At 34.7% G+C, this 21,462-nt stretch overlaps 1 protein-coding gene across 6 annotated transcripts in view; it reads left to right on the top strand.

Annotated features, from left to right (window-relative positions):
* The window catches only part of SENP7 (SUMO specific peptidase 7), a 194,645-nt gene that overhangs the window by 135,742 nt on the left and 37,441 nt on the right, over window positions 1-21,462 (top strand). For all 6 annotated transcript variants that reach the window (XM_050778958.1, XM_050778957.1, XM_050778959.1 and 3 more), the window contains 5 exons: window positions 7,140-7,258; window positions 10,799-10,980; window positions 12,045-12,384; window positions 13,792-13,949; window positions 16,882-17,028. In XM_050778958.1, coding sequence (XP_050634915.1) covers window positions 7,140-7,258; window positions 10,799-10,980; window positions 12,045-12,384; window positions 13,792-13,949; window positions 16,882-17,028 — 946 coding nt within the window. The remainder of the gene's footprint in view (window positions 1-7,139; window positions 7,259-10,798; window positions 10,981-12,044; window positions 12,385-13,791; window positions 13,950-16,881; window positions 17,029-21,462) is intronic.

A 21,462-nucleotide genomic window follows, 5' to 3' on the forward strand; every position in this document is an offset into this window, starting at 1 on the left:
TTATTTATTTATTTGTTTTTCTAGGTTGGTAGGTTTTTCCTTCTGAACACTTAAAAGATTTCACTCCACAGTGTTCTTACTTGCATGGTTTCTGAGAAATCAGATACAGTTCTTGTCTTTGTTTTTCTATAGTTAAGGGCTTATTTTTTTCTGCATTTTATGCACAGTTTTTAAATCTTTGATTTTTTTTTTTTTTTTTTTTGCAATTTAATATGATATGCCTAGGTGTTATTTTTTGGGCATTTATTCTCTGTGGTTTTCTCTGAATTTGCTAGTCTGTGATTTGGTGTTTGACATTAATTTGGGGAAATTCTCATGCGTTATTGCTTTGCATATTTCCTCTGTTTCTTTACCTCTTTCTTCTTCTTTTGATATTCCCATTATGCCTATGCTACACCTTTTGTAGTTGTCCCATATTTCTTCAATATTCTGTTACGGTTCTTTTGTCTTTTTTTTTCTTTGCTTTCCTGTGTTGGAATTTTCTATTTCTATATACTCAAGTTGAGAGATTCTTTCCTTTTCCATATCCTGTCTACTAGTGAGCCCATCCAAGGCTTTGTTCATTTTTTGTTACAGTGTTTTGATTTTTAGTATTTCTTTTTCATTCTTTCTTACACTTTCTCTCCGCTAACATTGCCGATAAGTGCTTATATGCTGTATACTTCATCTGTTGATCATATTTGTTTTTTTATTATTTTTTGTTTTTTTTATTATACTTTAAGTTCTAGGGTACATGTGCACAACGTGCAGGTTTGTTACATATGTATACATGTGCCATGTTGGTGTGCTACACCTATTAACTCATCATTTACATTAGGTATATCTCCTAATGCTATCCCTGCCCCCGCCTCCCCACAATAGGACCCGGTATGTGACGTTCCCCTTCCTGTGTCCAAGTGATCTCATTGTTTTAAATTCCTAGTCTGATAATTCAACATCTCTGACATGTCTGGTTCTGGTTCTGATACTTGTCAAACTGTGTGTGTGTGTGTGTGTGTGTGTGTGTGTGTGTGTGTGTGTATTTTTTTTTTTTTTCTTTTAGTGTGGCTTTTAATTTTCTTTCTTTTTTTTGGGTGGTTGGACATGACGAACTAGATAAAAGCAACTACTGTAAGTAGACCTTTAGGAATGTGGTGGTAAGATGTGAGAGGAAGAAAAGCATTCTGCAGTCCTGTTAGGTTTCAGTCTTTTAACCCATTTATCCCTAGTTTTCCATTATTGGAATGCTACGCATGTGGAAGTTATTTATATCCTACTGCTAAAGGTTATCACCAAGCTCTGATTGCAAAAATTAAAAAAATTGCAACCTCAAGCATAAATGGGTTAATGAGCCTTTGTCCTTGGCCTGTTAACTTTACAAGTAGTGTTTCTCATTCTCTTCTGAACACTTTGGTGCAATGGCATACCTGGAATATAATGAAGTTAGGTATTTCCCTTTTCCCACGTGGAAACCTACATGTTCTCGGAATTGTGTATTTTCCTTGCTTTCCCTCACACAGAATGCTAGACGGAGCTAGAGTTGGGTATTTTTTCTTTCCCCTGGTTGATTAGGCTCTGAAAAATAACTCATAGTGTAGGCTCTGGTGAAACAGTTTTTCTTGAGGGCAGGCCTTGTTAAGAAGAACAGAATACTCTGGCATATTTGAAAGTGTTTACTTTCCTCTGCTGAACCATGAGGGGATTTTCCTCTGATATTCACTGTGAGAACCTGGTTGAACTCCTGCAGATAAAACTCACAAAAGTGTGCGACCGCCTTTATGACTAAGTCCTCTGGGATTTTTAACGCTTAGACTTGTGTTCACTAAACCCTCAGCAATTTGTCAATTGCAGTTTAGATGTTCATACTCCAATAATAGTTCCTGGGACTGTTTCTGCTTGTGTGTTTTTGCTTTATTAAGTTGTGATTCTCTGTATTCACCTGGCCATCTTTCTCCCATTTTGGGGGCAGCCATGCATCCTGTGACTTCACTTCTTTGTCATGTCCAGGAAGAGTTGTTGATTTTTCAGTTTTACCCGTTAGGGTAGATAACTTCCAAGCTCCTTTCATGCTGGACTGGGAACTGGAACTCCTGTGTATTGCACTTTGATGCAGTTTTGGGTTTAACTTCTCTTTTGTATTTTGATGCTCTTAGTTTATCGTTTATTAAAAGTTTACCATGTATGTGGTTGAATCCGATCATATTTTTCTCTATAATTTCTTTACTTCCATTCTCTTTTTTTTTTTTTTTTTTTTTTTGAGACAGAGTCTTGCTCTGTCGCCCAGGCTGGAGTGCAGTGGCCGGATCTCGGCTCACTGCAAGCTCCGCCTCCCGAGTTTACGCCATTCTCCTGCCTCAGCCTCCCGAGTAGCTGGGACTACAGGCGCCCGCCACCTCGCCCGGCTAGTTTTTTTTTTGTATTTTTTAGTAGAGACGGGGTTTCACCGTGTTAGCCAGGATGGTCTCGATCTCCTGACCTCGTGATCCGCCCGTCTCGGCCTCCCAAAGTGCTGGGATTACAGGCTTGAGCCACCACGCCCGGCCTTTACTTCCATTCTCAAGAAATTCTTCTTCCACAAGGCTAATAAATAGAGTGTTTTTCTTCTGATGGCTTAAAAAAAAATCTTACATCTTTTATTCATTAGCATATGATAGTTCATTTTACCTTAGAGTATTGGATGTGATTCTGAATTCTTTTTTTTCTCTGTTGCTACTCAGTTATTCGTCTACAACTGAATTTGAAAGCTTTGTTTCCCAGCTTTGTTTCAAATTCTTCTGTTTTTTTCTTTTGTCAGCCATTTCTTATATACTAGTCTGTAGTACTATACTTGTTGATGTTACTCTGTAGTATGTTTTATTATGAAATTAGTAGAACCAGTTCTCCCATTCTCTTCATTTATTGTACATTTTAATACCTTTTTTGTATTTTAAAGATTGTAATAGAATATCAGTAACCTAAAAATTACCATTTTAACCATTTTTAAGTGTACGGTTCAGTGCCATTAAGTACAGTCACATATTTGTGCAGCCATCACCACCATTCTTTTCCAGGACGTTTTCCATCTTCCCAAACTGAAACTCTGTATTTATTAAACTATAACTCCCCATTTTTCCCTTCTTCTAGTCCCTGGCAGTCACCATTCTGCTCTCTGCCTGTATGAATTTGACTGTTCTAAATATGTCATCATATGAGTGGAATCTCAGTATTTGTCTTTTAGTTAGTGGTTTCTTTTTTCTTAGCATAATGTCCTCGAAGTTCATCCATATTGCTGTGCAACCATTATCACAACTTTTTCATCTCAAGCAGAAACTATGTTACCATTAAATAATAATTCCCCATTCTACCCTCTCAGAATCCCCTGGTAGCCTCTAATCTACTTTCTGTCTGTGAATTTGTCTATTTTAGTTACTTCTTTAAGTGGAATCACACAATATTTGTCCTTTTGTGTTTGGCTGAATTTACTTAGCATAATGTGTTCAAAGTTCATGTAGCACATATCACAAGTTCATTCCTTTTTATGGCCCAATAATATTGTATGAATTCATACATTATATTATATAATAATATTGTATGAATTATTCATACAATAATTATATGAATTATTCATACAATAATTATTGTGTGAACATACCACATTTTGTTTTTCTTTTCATTTGTTGATGGACCCTAAGGTTGTTTTCACCTTTTGGCTGTTGTGAATAGTGTGCTACAGTGAACAGTGGAGTACAAGAATCTGTTCATATCCCTGCTTTCAGTTCCTTTGGGTATATACCTAGGAGTGAGATTGCTTGATAACTTTGTGATTATGTGTTTAGCTTCTTTTTTTTTTTGAGATGGAATTTCGCTCTTGTTGCCCAGGCTGGAGTGCAGTGGTGTGATCTTGGCTCACCACAGTCTCCGTCTCCTGGGTTCAAGTGATTCTCATGCCTCAGCCTCAGTGCGCCACCACGCCCAGCTAATTTTTGTATTATTAGTGGAGACGGGGTTTCTCCATGTTGGAAAGGCTGGTCTTGAACTCTCGACCTCAGGTGATCCGCCCGCCTCAGCCTCCCAAAGTGCTGGCATTATAGGTGTGAGCCACCGCACTTGGCCTGTGTTTAGCTTCTTATATGGTAGTTCTCTATTTAGTTTTTTGAGGAACCACCAAACCATTCCACAGTGGCTGCGCTGTTGAACATTCCCACCAACAATGTACAAAGGTTCCAGTTTTTCTGTATTTTTGCCAATGTTTGTTAATTTTTTTTAAATGAAAAAAATTTTTTTTTTTTTTTTAAATTACTCTGTCCTAATCTGTGTGAAATGGTATGTTGTTATTTGGGCTTGCATTTCCCTAGTGATTAGTGATATTGAACATCTTTTCATGCTAATTGGCCATTTGTATGTCTTTGGAGAAACATCTCTTCAAATACTTTGCCCATTTTTGATTGTTATTTATTTTTTGTTGTTGAACTATAGGAGGTCTTTATATATTCTCAGTATTAATCCCTTAATATGTATGTGGTTTGATTTTTTTTGTGTTGAGACAGAGCCTCATTCTGTTGCCCAGTCTGGAGTGTGTGGCATGATTGTAGTGCCACCTTGAACTCCTGGGATCAAGTGATTCTCCCCTCAGCTTCCTGAGTAGCTAAGACTACAGGGGCATACCATCATGCCTAGTTAATTATTAAATTGTGTGTGTGTGTGTGTGTGTGTGTGTGTGTGTGTGTAGGCGTTATGTTCTCCAGGCTGTTCTTGAACTTCTGGCCTCAAGCAATCCTCACTCGGCCTCTCAAGTAGCTGGGATTACAGGCATCAACTACTGTGCCCAGCCACAAGTTTTTAATTTTAATGAATTCAAATTTATCTTTGTTGTTGACTGTGTTTTTGTTGTTATATCCAGTAAATCACTGCCAAATCTAAAGTCATAAAGATTTCCCCTATGTATTCTTCTAAGAGTTTTATAGTTTTCTGCCTTGTATTTAGGTGTTTGATCCATTTTGAGTTAATTTTTGTAGATGGTGTTAGATAACTATCCAACTTCTTCCTTTTGCATATGACTATCCTTTGTTCACAGCACCCTTTATTGAAAAGACTGTCCCTTCCCTATTGAATGGTTTCAGCATCCTTGTCAAAAATCTTTTGAGCATATATTTGAAAGTTTGTTACTGGGTTCTGTTTTCTGTTTCTATAGTCGATATGTCTTTATTCTAGTACCACACTATTTTAATACATTTTTATAATTTTAAAATATATTTGCTTAAGTATTAAAAAATTCCTTAGAATTTTGTCACACTGGAAAATATTTATTTTGAGCTTTTATTACATTTACTTGAATAATGTGAATGTTTATATTTCTTGTTCAGGAACTTAGGTGTTTCCAGTCCATTCATTTCCTTTTCTTATAAGAGGATGGAAGCTAACAGTGTTTGAACATTGCTATCCTTATCTTTAAACATATGACTTTCCACCATGTGTAGTTTAGAACCAGATTGCCATATTCTGCAAAAAACTGTTATTTGGATTGAGATTATATGACAGATGTGTTTGGCTTCACTGTATGTGCATTTGAATCATATGACATTACCTTTTGAAAATACTTACTCATTTTTATTTTTTGTTTCATGCCAACTACTTAATGCTTAGCATTTGGTCAAGAAAATCCTCTATTATAAAGTCTTTTTTCTACAACCACATAACTTTTAAAGTGGTTTACATGTGAAATCTTATTTTGTTTTTCAATGTTCATTGTGCTAGAAAAACGAGGACTATTATACTGTTTGCTTCTTATATCAGGGGAAACATAAGTACCTAAGCATCTTTTTAGATCGTCTTTTAGGTCACATTCTGTTTTTGTTTATAGTGCCTGTAGTGATAATTCTTTCAGGGAGAACAAAATTTTTTTGACTTCTCTTTTGGTTTTCATTTTCAGTAAACAAAACTCTATGGTATAAATTTGCTTAGATGCCCTTATTCTTCAAGAATAATTCTTGAGAGTTAAGGAGTGGAATGATTTGACTCAGTCAGAACCTCTTTGCAAGTGAAATTGGCTCACCCTTATGATTTTGATTATTTGGCCTTTTAATTTCCAATCTGAAAATAAAGAAAATTGTACCAAAGTAAATATGAAAATGAGCAGTGTAATAGCACCTATAACCCTTTCTTTAACTATGACACTACACTGGTGATGTTCGGATACTGTAGCTTTTTTTTATTTGTAAGTCATTTTTTCCCTTCCAAATAATTCCCTCAAAACAAAGAAGCATTATGTGCTATTGGTCTTTATAGTCCTTGTTTTTAACTTACACTAGCTGCCTTAGATGTAAATAATTTATATATTTTTAAATTATGAAATACTTTAAATACACACATAAGTATAGAGAATGATATTCCAATACATATCACTCAGATTTAACCAATATAATTCCTATTTTTTTCAGATTTAAATTTGTTTTTAAAGAAGTATTATAGAAAGTTGAAAACTTACTTATTTTATATTCCCTGATTCTAATACTCTCCCTCTTTAGAGTTCTCTACTATCCAAATAGGCTTGAATCCTTCCAGTCTAAATTTTTATATTTTGTTTCATATATATGCACTTATACATTATAGTATGTTTTGTGTTCCTGAACTTTTATTAGCAATAACATTGTGACTGTCATTCCAAAATTTGTTATTTTACCAGTACCTTAGACTTTAAATTATTTTTTCTATAGGTAAAATTTATTACCACATACTATTGAAAATTTGTTACCATACTTACTTTTGGATATATGAACCATGCTTGAAATATATTAACATTCAGCTTTGGCTTGTAATTGTTTGACTATACATAGGTTTGATTATTGAGGTACTTGTGTCCTTGGAATTTTACTTTTTAAACCTAACTTATTTAATACTGTATAGTATTACTCTTTTGCTCATTTTGCGTGTGCACAGTCCTCCAATGTTGATATCTTGTTTTTTTTTTTCCCCAAAACACACATGGGGAATTTAAAAGTAGAAAAGGGAAGATAACTTATTTCTTAAATCTGAGTTCAATTTTTTTTTTTACTACCCAGCTGTTACAGTCTGCCATGTGGGACTGTGTTTCTAATCTGTTGGATTTTTAAATACATGATAGTTGGCTTCTAAATTCATTTGGGCTTTATTAGAATTGAGTATAATACAATTCTGTTTTGCAGGGGCTCACAACGAAGTAAGACAGTAGATGACAATTCTGTGAAGCAGGCTGTGCACAATAAAGAAAAACGAAGAAAGGATGATGACATTTCTCTTTTAATGTCTGATACTCAGCCTAAAGGTTTGTGAACCTTAGTAAACTGTTGGAATTTGAATTTTGGCTTATTGTATTAATTTTTGTTATAAAGAAATTATTTTATTTTACTTTGAAAGGATATGTGAAAGTAAAGGGAGATTATTTGGCAACACAAAGAAAATTGCTAAACCTTTTATGTAGTATAGTACTCATTTCCGGATTTATTTACTGATCCCAAAAGTTAAATTTTAATATTTTTTTTCTTCTTTGGGGAGACTTGGATATAGCTATGAAGTTATGTTAATTTAGGTATTTCTAAGTGTTGTTTCCATGGATATTAATGTTACTGCTAACTGGGTTTTTATTATTAGCTTATCACTGTCTGTTCGCCTACCATGAAATACATTCTCTATTCATTAGAATTTCTCTCAACTTTAGGAGGATGCCAAACAAGCCACTATTAGCAAATTTGAAGGTAAATACTTCCTAGACTTGGGCAAATTTTTTGTAGGCCTCCTTGCATATATAGGATTTATGATTTGACTTATTTTTCTTGTTTGTCTCTCTTTCAAGAATTAAAAATATTTTACTGATACTTGGAGAAAAACAATTTTACATTATTTATTTGTGAAACTAACACCTTCAGGGGTCTGTTGGATTATTGATAGCTTCAAATGTTTGTTGAGGTCTCTTGCTTGCTTGCTTGCTTTCTTGCTTTTCTTTTTTTCTTTTTCTTTTTAAGACAGGGCCTTACTCTGTCACCCAGGCTGGAGTACAGTGGCATGATCACACATGATCACAGCCCACTTCAGCCTCTGTCTCCCGGGCTCAAGTGATCTTCCCACATCAGCCTCTTGAGTAGTTGAGACTATAGTCATTCACCACCATGCCTGGCTCATTTTTTGTATTTTGCAGAGACAGGGTCTTGCCATGTTGCCCAGATGGTCTCAAACTCCTGGGCTCCAGCGATCTGCCTGCCTTGGCCTCCCAAAGTGCTGGGATTATAGGCATGAGCCACCACGCTTGGCCACTATTTTAGTTTTGAGTGGTTTCATAAGTTATTCGTAATACAAAGAAGTATTTTAACGGCACTATGCAGAAATTCATTGCACTTCATTTGGAGCACAACTATTTAAAGATTCTTTTCAGTAGCCTTTTTAATAAAAAAAATTTTTTAAATGAAACTAGACTAATAACTTATATTTGTACAAGAAACCAGCAGAAACTCTTATAAAGGCAGTCTTTGGAGAATGTGCTGTGACTTTGTACTGACAAACTTCCAGTTAGTCACTGTCAATGTATAATGAAAAGCATTTTTCTTTTAAACTGTACTTTCTTAGAAATAATTACAGTCATTTCTCTGTATCTTTGTGTTCTGCACCTGCAGATTCAACCTACCAAAGATGGAAAATATTTGAAAAAACTTCAATAATACACTAATAAAAATATGTATAACAACTATTTACATAACATTTATGTTGTATTGGATATTATAAGTAATCTAGAGATTATTTAAGCTATACAGGAGAATGTATATAGGTTATATGCAAATACTATACCTTTAGGGGCTTATGGATCCATAGATTTTGGTATCCTGGGTCCCTGGGACCAATCCCTTGAGGATACTGAGGGATGACTGTATTGATTACCAAGTAAAAATGTAAGTAATTGTACAAATGGGCTCATTTCAGATACTATCAAGACAAAGATTCCTACTCTACCCAGGAAAGCAGTAGTCCTCACATTGACCTGAATAAAATACTTTATGATTTATACCCAGGAGTATTACCTTAAGGTCACAGTGGCATTTTAGACATGCATCAGGGAAAAGTACATGACAAAATAAACGTTTTTTAGTTTTTCAGTATCCCTGAAGGTACCACCACTGGTAGGGAAAGTGTTTCTAATAAAATTAGCTATCAGATCTTTATTAAAGCAAAGTTTACTCTCCTACATCTGATACCAGTCATTTAAAAAAAAAAAAAACCTGTAAATGAATGGAAATTCTGAATTAAACCTTAGGTGTACCATTTTTTTCCATAGCACATTAAGTTTGCCTTGTGGAATTTGCTTTCACCAACATAATACCTTGGAAATACTTAATATTCTTTTATTTAAAGGATTTTGTCACCTTTTTAGTTTTATATGCTAGTAATATTTGCAGGTTAAATTATATATGATGCAGGTGTAATCTATTTTTACAATATTTCATTCTTTATAATAAAGTTACTCATTTTTCCATGAGACAGGCTTGACCGATGTGCAAATAATAAATTCTTTAAAAGAAAATTCCTGTATAACCCAAGTTTTTCTCAAGCCCCTTTCCTTTCATGAGTCATTTTACTGTAGTATAATATTTATGTTTAGAAATTATAGTTTGATATGTTGTGTGTAGAAATTGTATTAGACCACTTTTATAGTTTACAATATTACATATAAAATTTAATGTGCTGTCCTAAATATTGTGTTGATGATTTGGAGGGAGTTTTATTTTCCTTAGGGAGTGAGTAAGGTGTTTTCTCTGGAAATTGAAAGGCTATTGACCCTCTCGGAATTTTTACCCTCAATCCCATTCCAGTGCCTTCCTTTAAGTAATGTCAAAGACAGATTATCATGAATATTAGTTATTAGGAATTGTTGAAGCTACAGTAAAAGCAAGAATAGTTCGAAGAGAAGATGTGTAGTATTGAAGAACGTTCCATGAATGGAGAAGTCAGGCCAGTCAGATGAATTGAAAATTGTGAATTAAAGGCAACTGCTTTGTGACTTGCTGTGCATAAACTTGGAGTTGGTACTTATATGACATAGATTTGGAAAGCAAAATAATTCAGGATAACTTTTAGTTAATTAGGTGGAAACTTTTGGAAGGTATTTTTGTACAGTACATGTATTTGATAACAAATAGTATTTTTAGTAATGATTGGCATGAGTTTCAAAATGATTTCTTGTTGACTTAAAAAAGGATGTACTTCTCTAGAATGATGGATTTATTGGAGATTTAAAATGACAGGGTCTTGATTATTGGTAAGTAAATTGGCAACCTTGTGAATGATCACATACTATAGCCAACTACACAGCAAAGGTATTTTGGCTCCTTTTAAAGAGCAGCAATCAACACTCTTTCAAATTGTAGTCCCTTTCCACTAAAAATATGTATTTATGTAAATTACATTTTAAAAGACTAGTTTATAAAGTCACATTGAATTGTCAAACTTTAAGACATGAATTTTCTAGATTTTAATAAGACCTCCCCTTTTTTGATAGTATAACCAAATTCATTTATAGCAAATGGAAAAACAGTTTGATGGCTTTGCTTTGGCTACAATGAAAAAGGATATTTCTTCTTTATGTATTTTTCTCACCTCACAACTATTGTATAATGAACATTTTACTTTGTGTATGCCAATTAAAATAGGGCATGCCTTTATCTTCATCCAGTGTCAGTATGAGAATTTAACAGTATATTTCTATTTTAATGAGCTTTGGAAGTAGTATAGCAATTTCGATGATGTTTCTTCGAGCTCTTCTAAAAGAGATTCTCTCTATACTTTTTTGTCCATATTTATGCTTCATTTGTTTTTTAAGACCTTAACAGTGGAAGTAGAGGTTGTGATCATCTCGAACAGGAAAGCAGAAACAAGGCTGTTAAATATTCTGATTCAAAAATGGAACCCACTCTGATTTCCAGGAAGACAAAGAGAAGGCTTAGAAATAATTTACCTGATTCCCAAAATTGTGCTTCTTTGGATAAGTCAACAGAACAGACAGTAAGTAGAGGTATTTAGATATTATAGGAAATTATTTCATGCTATGATAAAAATGAGTTGACTGTGGCCAAATAATGTTCCTCTAGCTTTCAGCTTTTATTATCAGATTTCTTTTTTTTTTTTGGTTCACTGTTAGCTTTATTATTAAAAAACAATTTTAAATGTAACTTTTCTCGGTGATACGGAGTTATTGGAACACATTTCAAATATGAATGATTAAAAAAGTTAAAATTGCTCCTTTTCTTGTATCACTCTTTCCTTAGTAGTTTGTTGTACATCCTTTAGACTTTTCTTTTTCTTTATTTCAGCCAAATACAATTCATACTGTCTAATCACTTGCTTTTTTTTGTTTGCTCTGTAAAATTATTATTAGATTTATTTTATCAGTAGCAATTCACTTATCAAATTCTTTAAGCTTCTGTTTATTTAGAGTTTAGGGAATTTATTGTAAGTAAAGAATTATCATATTAAATACATACATTTTGTACTTTCAAAGACTTAGTATATAAATAGCAATAAAACAGTAAGACAGCTTTTCAATTTCTTTGATCCATAAATCATTTCAGGATCTTGTAATGTTTTTGGGTTGTAATTATAAGCAGGATTTAGATTTATACAGTAGATGAGATACTGAAGGCAATGATTGATTTTCATAATTTTCAATGTTGTTATATTGTTAATTTAAAATTTTTTTTACCAAAGTAGTTTTACCAAAGTAGTCACATTGGCATTATTACTTTTGCAAAATAAAAATACGTAAATACATCTTCTCATTCTAAAGTTGACTTAGATCGTGGGAGATTGTCTGACAAAGCATTTGTAATGATGGAAATCTCCCAATTTCACCTTTTAAAAAATTATCAGGCATCCGATTGGACAGATCAAACCCCATATCTTTATACTTGGGAGACATTGGCAAGTATAATGTGGTATAATTGTTTAGTTTTCTATCCATGTAGTTACAGAAGTGATAACAATATTTTTACTTTTTTTTAGAAATTTAAAAATGGTTTAAGCAAGCCAAATTTGAAAAATACTATTTTTTTCTATGTGTTTATGTTTAGAAAAAACAAGAAGATGACTCAACAATATCCACTGAGTTTGAAAAGTCAAGTGAAAACTGTCATCAGGATCTAAAACTGCCTGAAGAAATTACAACTAAACCTACAAAAAGTGATTTTACTAAACCATCCTCACTTAACAGTCAGGAGTTGACTTTGAGTAACACCACCAAAAGTGCCTCTGCCTGTTCAACCACTGAAACTGTTGAGAACTCTAATTCCATTGATACTGTGGGGATTTCTTCCCTGGTTGAGAACGATGAGAATGAGTTGAATACAATAGAAAAGCCTATTCTAAGAGGACATAATGAAGGGAACCAATCATTGATCTCAGCTGAACCAAGTAAGTGACAGGAGGATTATAAAGTTACTTAATTTCCTCTGCTTCACTTAGTTGTTTTTTTCTTCCTCTTGAACAAATTTGGCTAAGGCCATAAGCTGTTTATGACATCATTGTGGAATATATTAACTTTAGGGAAAAAAGGCTTGGGGTTTGGAGTTTCCTTCATGAGTTTTAAAATATCGGTTTAGGTAAACTAATGGAGGACTTGAAAACAGAAGTAATTTTTTCTTAGATTCGTACACAGTAATCTCACTCAGTAGTTTTAAAATAGATTCTTTAAGGACCATCATTAATGTCATTTGGTTGATGAAGTATGCAGAATTTAAGTGCTATCTAATTATTATCATTAATTTTGATTTAATCAGCTTCTGAGTAGTTGATGCCGTCACATGGTACAAAGAAATTCCAAAGGTTTTAAAGGATCTCCAGCGAATAGTCTCCCACTTCTTCCCCTAGTTATTAATTTCCCATTCCTTGAAGCAATTCATGTAACAGGACTTAAGGTACAATTTAGAGTGATGGCACAATACACTGTGAGAACTAGCATTTGTTCATAAGGCTTCCTCATGGCTTTATCCATTTTTAAACATCTTTATTCTTTAGAAGGTAAGGGTGCAGGTAACTGCTGAATAATTGCACTGATACGGAGTCATTGTCTATAACTACTGTAAATCAGGTAACAAATGATAGGCCTGTTTCTAAATTGAATAAATTTAGGTGATTAAGTTTAACAGGATTATTAAAAATAAATTGCAATAATTACAAAGTTCTTTTTTTTTTGAGACAGAGTCTCGCTCTGTGAGCTAGGCTAGAGTGCAGTGGTGCGATTTCGGCTCACTGCAGCCTCCCCTTCCCGGGCTCATGTAATTCTCCTTCATCAGCCTCCTGAGTAGCTGGGATTACAGGAATGCACCACCACGCCTGGCTAATTTTTGTATTTTTGCTAGAGACAGGGTTTCACCATATTGGCCAGGCTGATCTTGAACTCCTGACCTCAGGGAATCCACCCACCTCAGCCTCCCAAAGTGCTGGGATTATAGGAGTGAGCCACTGCACCCAACCGAAAGTTCTTTTTTTGATATGTGATTGTTACACATTTGAAATGCATTTTTCGGCTGGGCGCAGTGACCCATTCCTATAATCCCAGGACTTTGGGAGGCTGAGGCAGGAGGATCACCTGAGGTCAGGAGTTTGAGATCAGTCTGACAAACATGCTGAAACCCCGCCTCTACTAAAAACACAAAAATTCGCTGGGTGTGGTGGCGGATACCTGTAATTCCAGCTACTCAGGAGGCTGAGGCAGGAGAATTGCCTGAGCCCGGAGGCAGAGGTTGCAGTGAGCCAAGATGGGAAGACTGTGTCTCAAAAAAAAAAAAGAATAAAAATACATTTTTCTTTTCCTTTTAGTTGTTGTTTCCAGTGATGAAGAAGGACCTGTTGAGCATAAAAGTTCAGAAATTCTTAAGTTACAATCTAAGCAAGACCATGAGACAACTAATGAAAATGAGAGTACTTCTGAATCAGCATTGTCAGAACTACCGTTGATTTCACGTGAATCTGTACAGGTAATTTATTTCTGTCTTCTCCCAGATTAACAGTGAAATATACACTATTGGTTAATGACTGTTACTTGTTTTATCAAGCTGAATATTGTAATGAAAATTAGAAATTTTCTTAGTTTGAATTTTGAGACAACTTTTATAGCAGTTTGAATGAAATATGTAGTTGTCTTTATTTTGAAATGAAAAGATTATACCATTTTTTTCTGGTGATTTATATTTTTTCAGTCTAAATATTCTATTACTTGAATATTTTTCTTTTTTTCTGGCTTTCATTGGACATTTCACTAACATTTTGTAGAATTAAAAACATTTTCTAGTATTTATATGTCTGGTCTTGGAGTATTATGGCTACTTGGAATTACTCCTTTTCCTCACATATTACGAAGGCAGTATGATATAGAGGAAAGAACATGGCTTTGGGGATATAGGTCAGAAACCTGTCAAATTTGGTAAGTCCTCTGCCTCTTCATTCTTATAGAAAATAGTAAATGGAAGTGTGTTAGTTTAGTATCAGTCAATTAAGTCAGTCCTTTGAAGAGAGTAGGTCTAAAATAAGGTTCAAAACATTTTTTGTCAGTATTTGTTCTTTCTTTCTTTCTTTTTGAGACAGGGTCTTTTCTGTCACCCAGGCTGGAGTGCAGTGGCATGATCATGGCTCACTGCAGCCTCAACCTCTTGGGCTCAAGCAGTCCTCTCATTCAGCTTCTCAAATAGCTGGGACCATAGGCTCGTGCCAGCATGCCTGGATAATGTTTTTAAAATATATATTGTTTTTAGAGATGAGGGTCTCCCTGTGTTGTCCAGGCTGGTCTGTTAACTACTGGGCTCAAGCAATCCTCCTACCTCCACCCCCCAAAGTGCCAGGATCACATGTGTGAGCTACTGCTCCCAGCTGGTACTCTTTCTTGTTATTAGCCTCTGATTATTCTATTTGTAAGAAAAGATCATTGACCACCAGTGCAGAATTATGGTAAACTTATCTTGTTTTGTTTTTGAATAATGTCAGAGGCTGTTATTTTGCAGAGTATGATGAAGAGTTGGCCCGATCTATGAAAACAGTTTGGTCTGATTATTGTTTCATGGGTATTTGCTTTTGTATTTGGTATTCCACGTAGAAATCACTTCAGCAGCTTTGTTCTGAAGTTTTGCAAAAATGTAACCATTTTTGCCAGATTGAGTCAATATCCTACTTGATGGTTTAGTTGCATGTATAATTAAAAGTGTCATTGTTGATAATGAATTTAAACTTATAGAAGAATTAGGCCTTGGCAGGGTATAAATTGACAATGCAGTATGAAATGATCATATTATAAGAAAATAACATATCTTTTAGAATTTACTAAATTCATAATCACAACCAAGCAGCCAATACTGTGGAGATCTACCATAAGGCAGAATGCCACATTTCTGTGCTCTCTCTTGTTCCAGTTTTAAATGAATGATGAGAAGTATGGATTGGTCATTTTTAGGAGCCACCTAGTTTTTACCAAATGTGAAGCCCAGTGAGAGATTATTTCTATACCAACTTCTCATTTGATCACTAAAAAAGCCCACAGTTATTTGTCTGACTGTTGTTGGAGCTACCTGATTTGATTTGATTGATTTGATTCCCTTTTTTACTTAGGGAATAAGAAGATATTAATAGTATACTAAGCAATAAAACATGAGAATGACAAAGAAATTCAATTAAGCAGGTAAATGGCATTATGAGCTGGGTTTAAAATAATGAGTATGATATGTTTTAGACAAGGATTAGTCACCATTGCTAGAGGTAAGAGGGGAGTGAGTACATGTTCATAGTAATTGCTTTGGTAGTAATCTGTTTGGTCATGTGTGGTGTTAGGCATAATGTGCAGAGGTTCGGCACATTTGAAAAAGTTGAAAAAGTCATCTGAAAGTAGTATAAAATTCAGAAGAAACAGTGGGGAAGAGTTGCTGCTGATATTGCTTGGTTTTCTGTTATAATTTAAAAGCAAAGTTATATGGTCACTTGAGTGGAAGTGATATGATTTTTGAGATTTTAGGCAAGTATAAGCCATTTCTGATTGGTTGTCTTCAAACATAGAGTAGATAGATTTGATATAATGGATGGTTCTTAGGCACTTACATTCCTTCGTGGCGTATTGAAAGTGCAGTAGCACACAGGCGTAAAGATGGGAACAATAGACATTGGAGACTCCAAAAATTGGGAGGGGGGGGATGAGGAGAGCCAGGGCCATAAAACTTCCTGTTGGGTATTATCTGGGTGATAGGTTCAATAGAAGCCCAACCCTCAGCATCATGCAATATTATCCTTGTAACAAATCTGCACATGTACCCCCTGAATCTAAAATAAAAAATCTTTAAAGTACAGTAGCAAGAACATTATTTTGGTTAATGGAAACAGTTTTTATGGTTGAAGTGACACTGGACCTGGAGAGAGAAACCTGCATTTGAATCTTTGTTTTGCTTCTTACAAATCGCATGATTTTGGGCAGGTCGCTTAACCAATCTAAACATCTGTTAACTTTATTTATGAAATGGAAAACTGAAAAACCTGCCTATAGGGTGGTTGTGGGGATTAAAAGAGATCATATATTTAAAAACTCATTTTAAACAAAAGTACAATATATGTTTAAAACTTGCTTCTGTCAAGTTAAAAATGAATAAAACCTATTAGAGACTATTGAATGTGAAACCATGGCTTTTGATACAGAGGAGTATATATTTCTGGAATTAATTTTGCATTCAGCTATTTAGTGTAATTTTCTCAAAGGTAAGTCGTATTTTTTCAGAAAAAAAAATCTAGATAACTGTTTCTTCACAGTAAGAGCAGTATAAAATTCTTCAAAAATTTACTAATAGTAATTTAAAGAAGAATTTGATGGTGAAAGTCATTTTCAGTATTTATATAATACTTAGAGTTATATGCATTTTATGATTTATTCCTTGTTAGATGTCATCTGAATTATGCCCATATAATCCTGTCATGGAAAACATTTCCAGTATTATGCCTAGTAATGAGATGGATCTACAACTGGATTTTATATTTACTTCTGTTTATATTGGTAAAATTAAAGGAGCTTCTAAAGGTTGTGTTACAGTAAGTATATTTTCTTTAATTTTCTTCTAGTTTTGGATCTTGGACAAGGCATTTTAATTTTTTTCCTTTTTTTTTTTTTCTTAGGACAAATAAGAATAAAGATTTATTTTATATGAGACACTATGGATATGTTGAAAGTCATTATACCTAATTTGAAATGTGTCTTTAATTCTCCCCTCCTAACATCCCACCTAGTCTGACTACTCTAATGAAAATCATGTATGGAAAAAATCACATTTATTGATAATCTTTGGTTTCTAAAAGTTATCTGATGGTAAAGTGAAATTTTTTTCCAGGTATAGTTTGGAACATAAAGAAGAAATCTCATTTTGCCTGTTTAATCAGTTGTAAAATGACTTCTCCAAATTTCTAAATTAAGGATGTCCAGGAACTAATGCTACTCTGTTTTTCTAATTAAAAAAAAAAAATACTCCTCCTCACCTACCGTATATGAAAGTGAGACTGGATTCTACTTGGTTCTTTCTCTATTTTTTTTTTTTTTTTTGTCGGGGGTACAGAGTCTCATTCTTTTTCGCGGGCAGTGGCGCACTCCACTGATCTTGGCTCACTGCAACCTCCACCTTCTGGATTCAAGCGATTCTTGTGCCTCAGCCTCCCGAGTAGCCAGGACTACAGGTGTGTGTCACCACACCTGGCTGATTTTTATATTTTTTGGTAAAGACGGAGCTTCACCATGTTTGCCAAGCCGGTCTTGAACTCTTGGCCTCAAGTGATCCGCCCACCTCAGCCTCCCAAAGTGCTGGGATTACAGGCATGAGCCACTGTGCCCAGCCAGTTCTCTATATTTTCTTACCTTTTCTACCTTTTAAAATCCTAAGCATCTTTTAAAGCTTCTCTGATATACTGACTCTTCCAGGAAACTTTCCCTGATCCCTCCTTTTCAGACAGAATTAACTTCGCCCTTTGCTGTACACTTGTAACACTTCATTTGTACTTCTAAGATTTATTCTGTGTGTTTTATAATTACTTATATTCTTGTATAAACTTCTCCATTAACCTTTTAAGCTTCTTATGGTGAAGAGCCACAGTTTTAGTTCCTTTTATACCTTCCATATATCTACTTAAATGTTTGTCGAAATGACTGTGTCAGATTTAGTAACTCAGGCATTTTTTATAGCAGTTTCATTAATATTTCACTGTGTTAGGGATAGGGCAGAGAATATAAAAATGCTAAGATATGGTTTCTGCTTTCAGAGAACTTTTAATCCAATGGAAGCGACAGACACATATTTACTTTATATTATGGTAAAATGTAAAACAGAAGTATGTACAAGAAGGGTGCATATGGCAATGGATATCTATCAGTGTCTGGAGGAATCAGGAAAGGCTTCACAGAGAAAACAGCACATTAATAAGACATGAAGTACCTGTTGTTTACTTGGTAGCCATGCAGACAAAGACCTAATCCTAAATTCTGGAAACTGCAAATAATAGTAGTTTGTGATGTAGTCAACATTGCTTTGAAAGCTCAAGAATGAATTGATTTAAAATTAATATTTTTTTGGCCACTGGTTTTTACTGATTTGGGCATGTCTGGGGTGATTTTGCAATTCTTTTTCTTTAAGGAATGTTATTCATTTTTCAGGATTTTCTCCCCTATTTTACTGTATTATTTTAATTCAGGCTTACCCAGTTATTTCTGTTGAATTCTTTGTAATGGCAAAAAGTTGGATAATCTAAATATGTGAGAGTAATTAGCCAGCGGGGAGGAAAATCCAATATAAGTATTCAACAGTGGACTTTCTATTAATTAATGTATTAATTATTATTACACAGTCAGGTGGGCATGTTATGCTCAAAAACCAAGATCAAGCAAAAAACCACAAACAGATTAGTCAAGGAACAATATTACAAACACATATAATCTTGCCTATTTAGAGACAGCTGCCACTCACTGTATAGTATATATCATTGCATATTTTTCATGCATATATAGATACATTAAAACAAAGGGATATTACATAATATGTACTATTTTGTCACTTACCATAATTTCATTAATTTAATTCTTCCACTTATTTTGGGATATTTGGGTTGTCTTTAAAAATTTTTAATTGTTGGTCATTTCAAATTGTCCCAATGTTTTACTATTACAAATAGTAGGGGACTGCAAATATTCAAGAAGTGTTGTAAAGTGGTCCTAAAAATTAATTGTCAGAAGTCCTGGCCAGGGCCATCAGGCAAGAGAAAGAAATAAAGTATGTTCAAATTGGAGGAGAGGAAGTCAAACTATCCCTGTTTGCAGATGAGAATGATTCTATGTCTGGATTCTATATATATATTTATATATATATTTTCTAGATAATAGGATCTCTGCCCAAAAGCTCCTTCAGCTGATAAACAACTTCAGCAAAGTTTCAGGACACAAAATCAATGTACAAAAATCACTAGCATTAATGACTTTTCCATATTCTTTATGTTTGTACAACTTTTCTCAAGGGTAATAGCTTTCCTGTGAAATAAGGTGTAAGCACTGATTAAAAGTTTTGCCACATTCTTCACACTTGTAGGAGTTTTACCAGTATGAATTATCTTACCTACAATCTACAATCAAGTGTGGCAACCATATAAAGGCTTTGTCACATTTTGTACATTTCTAGGGTTTCACACTAGTATAATTTTTTTTTTTTTTAATGTATTGACAAGTTGGAGGTGTTGGTAAAAGCACCGTCACATCTTTCAGGTTTGTAGGGTTCCTCTTCAGCATGTATTATCACCATGTCTCTTAAGAATTGAGAACTTATGACTAGGCATGGTGGCTCATGCCTGTGATCCCAGCACTTTAGGAGACTGAGGCGAGTAGATCATCTGAGGTCAGGAGTTCAAGACTAGCATGGCCAAGAAGGTGAAACCCCATCTCTCCTAAAAACACAAAAATTAGCCAGGTGTGGTGGTCGGCACCTGCAATCCCAGCTACTCAGAAGGCCGAGGCAGGAGAATGGCTTGAACCCAGGAGGCGGAGGTTGCAGTGAGCCGAAATCACACCATTGCACTCCAGCCTGGGTGATAAGAACAAAACTCTGTCTCAAAAAAAAAAAAAAAAAAAAAAAAAAAAAAAAAAAAGAATTGAGAACTACTTGTAGGCTTTGCCATGTTCTTTACACTTGTAGAGTTTCTGTCCAGTATGAATTATGTGTAATAAGGGTTGAGAACTTCTTTAAAAAGCTTTGTCACATTCTTTATATTTGTAGGGTTTATGTTCCATATAAATTCTCATATTTAGTAAGAGTTGAGGGCTGGTTAAAGGTTTTCCCACCTTCATCACATTTATAGAGTTTCTCTCCAGTGTAAATTATCTTATGCTTATTAAGCGTTGAGGAACATTTAAAAGATTTGCCACATTATTTACTATGTAGGGTTCCTGTCCAATATGAATTCTTTTATGTTTATTAAGGGCTGAGGACCGGTTAAAAGCTTTGCCACATTCTTCACATTTGTAAGGTTTCTCTCCAGGATGAGTTCTCTTACATTTACTGAGGCTTGACTAAACCAGGTGAAAGTTTTGCCACATTGATCACATTTGTAGGGTATATCTCCAGTATGAATTATCTTATGTATAGTAGGGTTTGAGGAACAGTTAAAAACTTTGCCACATTCTTCACATTTGTAGGGTTTCTCTCCAGTATGAATTATATCATGTTAAATAAGGATTGAGGATGAAGTGAAGGCTTTGCCACATTTATCATACTTGTATAGTTTCTTTCCAGTATGAATTTTCTTATGTGAACAAAGGGTTGAGGGGTGGTTAAAAGCTTTGCCACATTCTCTACATCTGTCGGGTTTCTCTCCAGTATGAATTACCTTTTTTTTTTTTTTTTTTTTTTTGAGACGGAGTCTTGCTCTGTTGCCCAGGCTGGAGTGCAGTGGTACGGTCTCGGCTCACTGCAAGCTCCGCCTCCTGGGTTCACGCCATTCTCCTGCCTCAGCTGCCTGAGTAGCTGGGACTACAGGCGCCCGACACCATGCCTAGCTGATTTTTTTTATTTTTAGTAGAGACGGGGTTTCACCGTGTTAGCCAGGATGGCCTCGATCTCCTGACCTTGTGATCCACCTGCTTCAGCCTCCCAAAGTGCTGGGATTACAGGCATGAGTCACCGCACCCGGCCTCCAGTATGAATTATCTTACATGTTGTAAGGTTAGAGGGCAGCTTAAAGGCTTTGCCAGATTCTTCACATCTGTAACGTTTCTCTCCAGTATGAATTTTCTTATGTGTAGTAAGGGTTGAGGACTGGTTAAAAGCTTTGCCACATTCTTTACATTTAAAAGTCCCCCCCCCCCCAGTGTGTCTTGTCTTATATCTGTTTGAATTTGAAAATTTATGAAAGACTTTCACATACTTATCACATTGAAATACTTTTCTCTAGGTAGTTGTCAAACATTGGTTAAGTCCATTATAACCGCTTTTGTGCACC

This window comes from Macaca thibetana, chromosome 2 (genome assembly GCF_024542745.1).
Source record: "Macaca thibetana thibetana isolate TM-01 chromosome 2, ASM2454274v1, whole genome shotgun sequence".
Lineage (NCBI taxonomy): Eukaryota > Metazoa > Chordata > Mammalia > Primates > Cercopithecidae > Macaca > Macaca thibetana.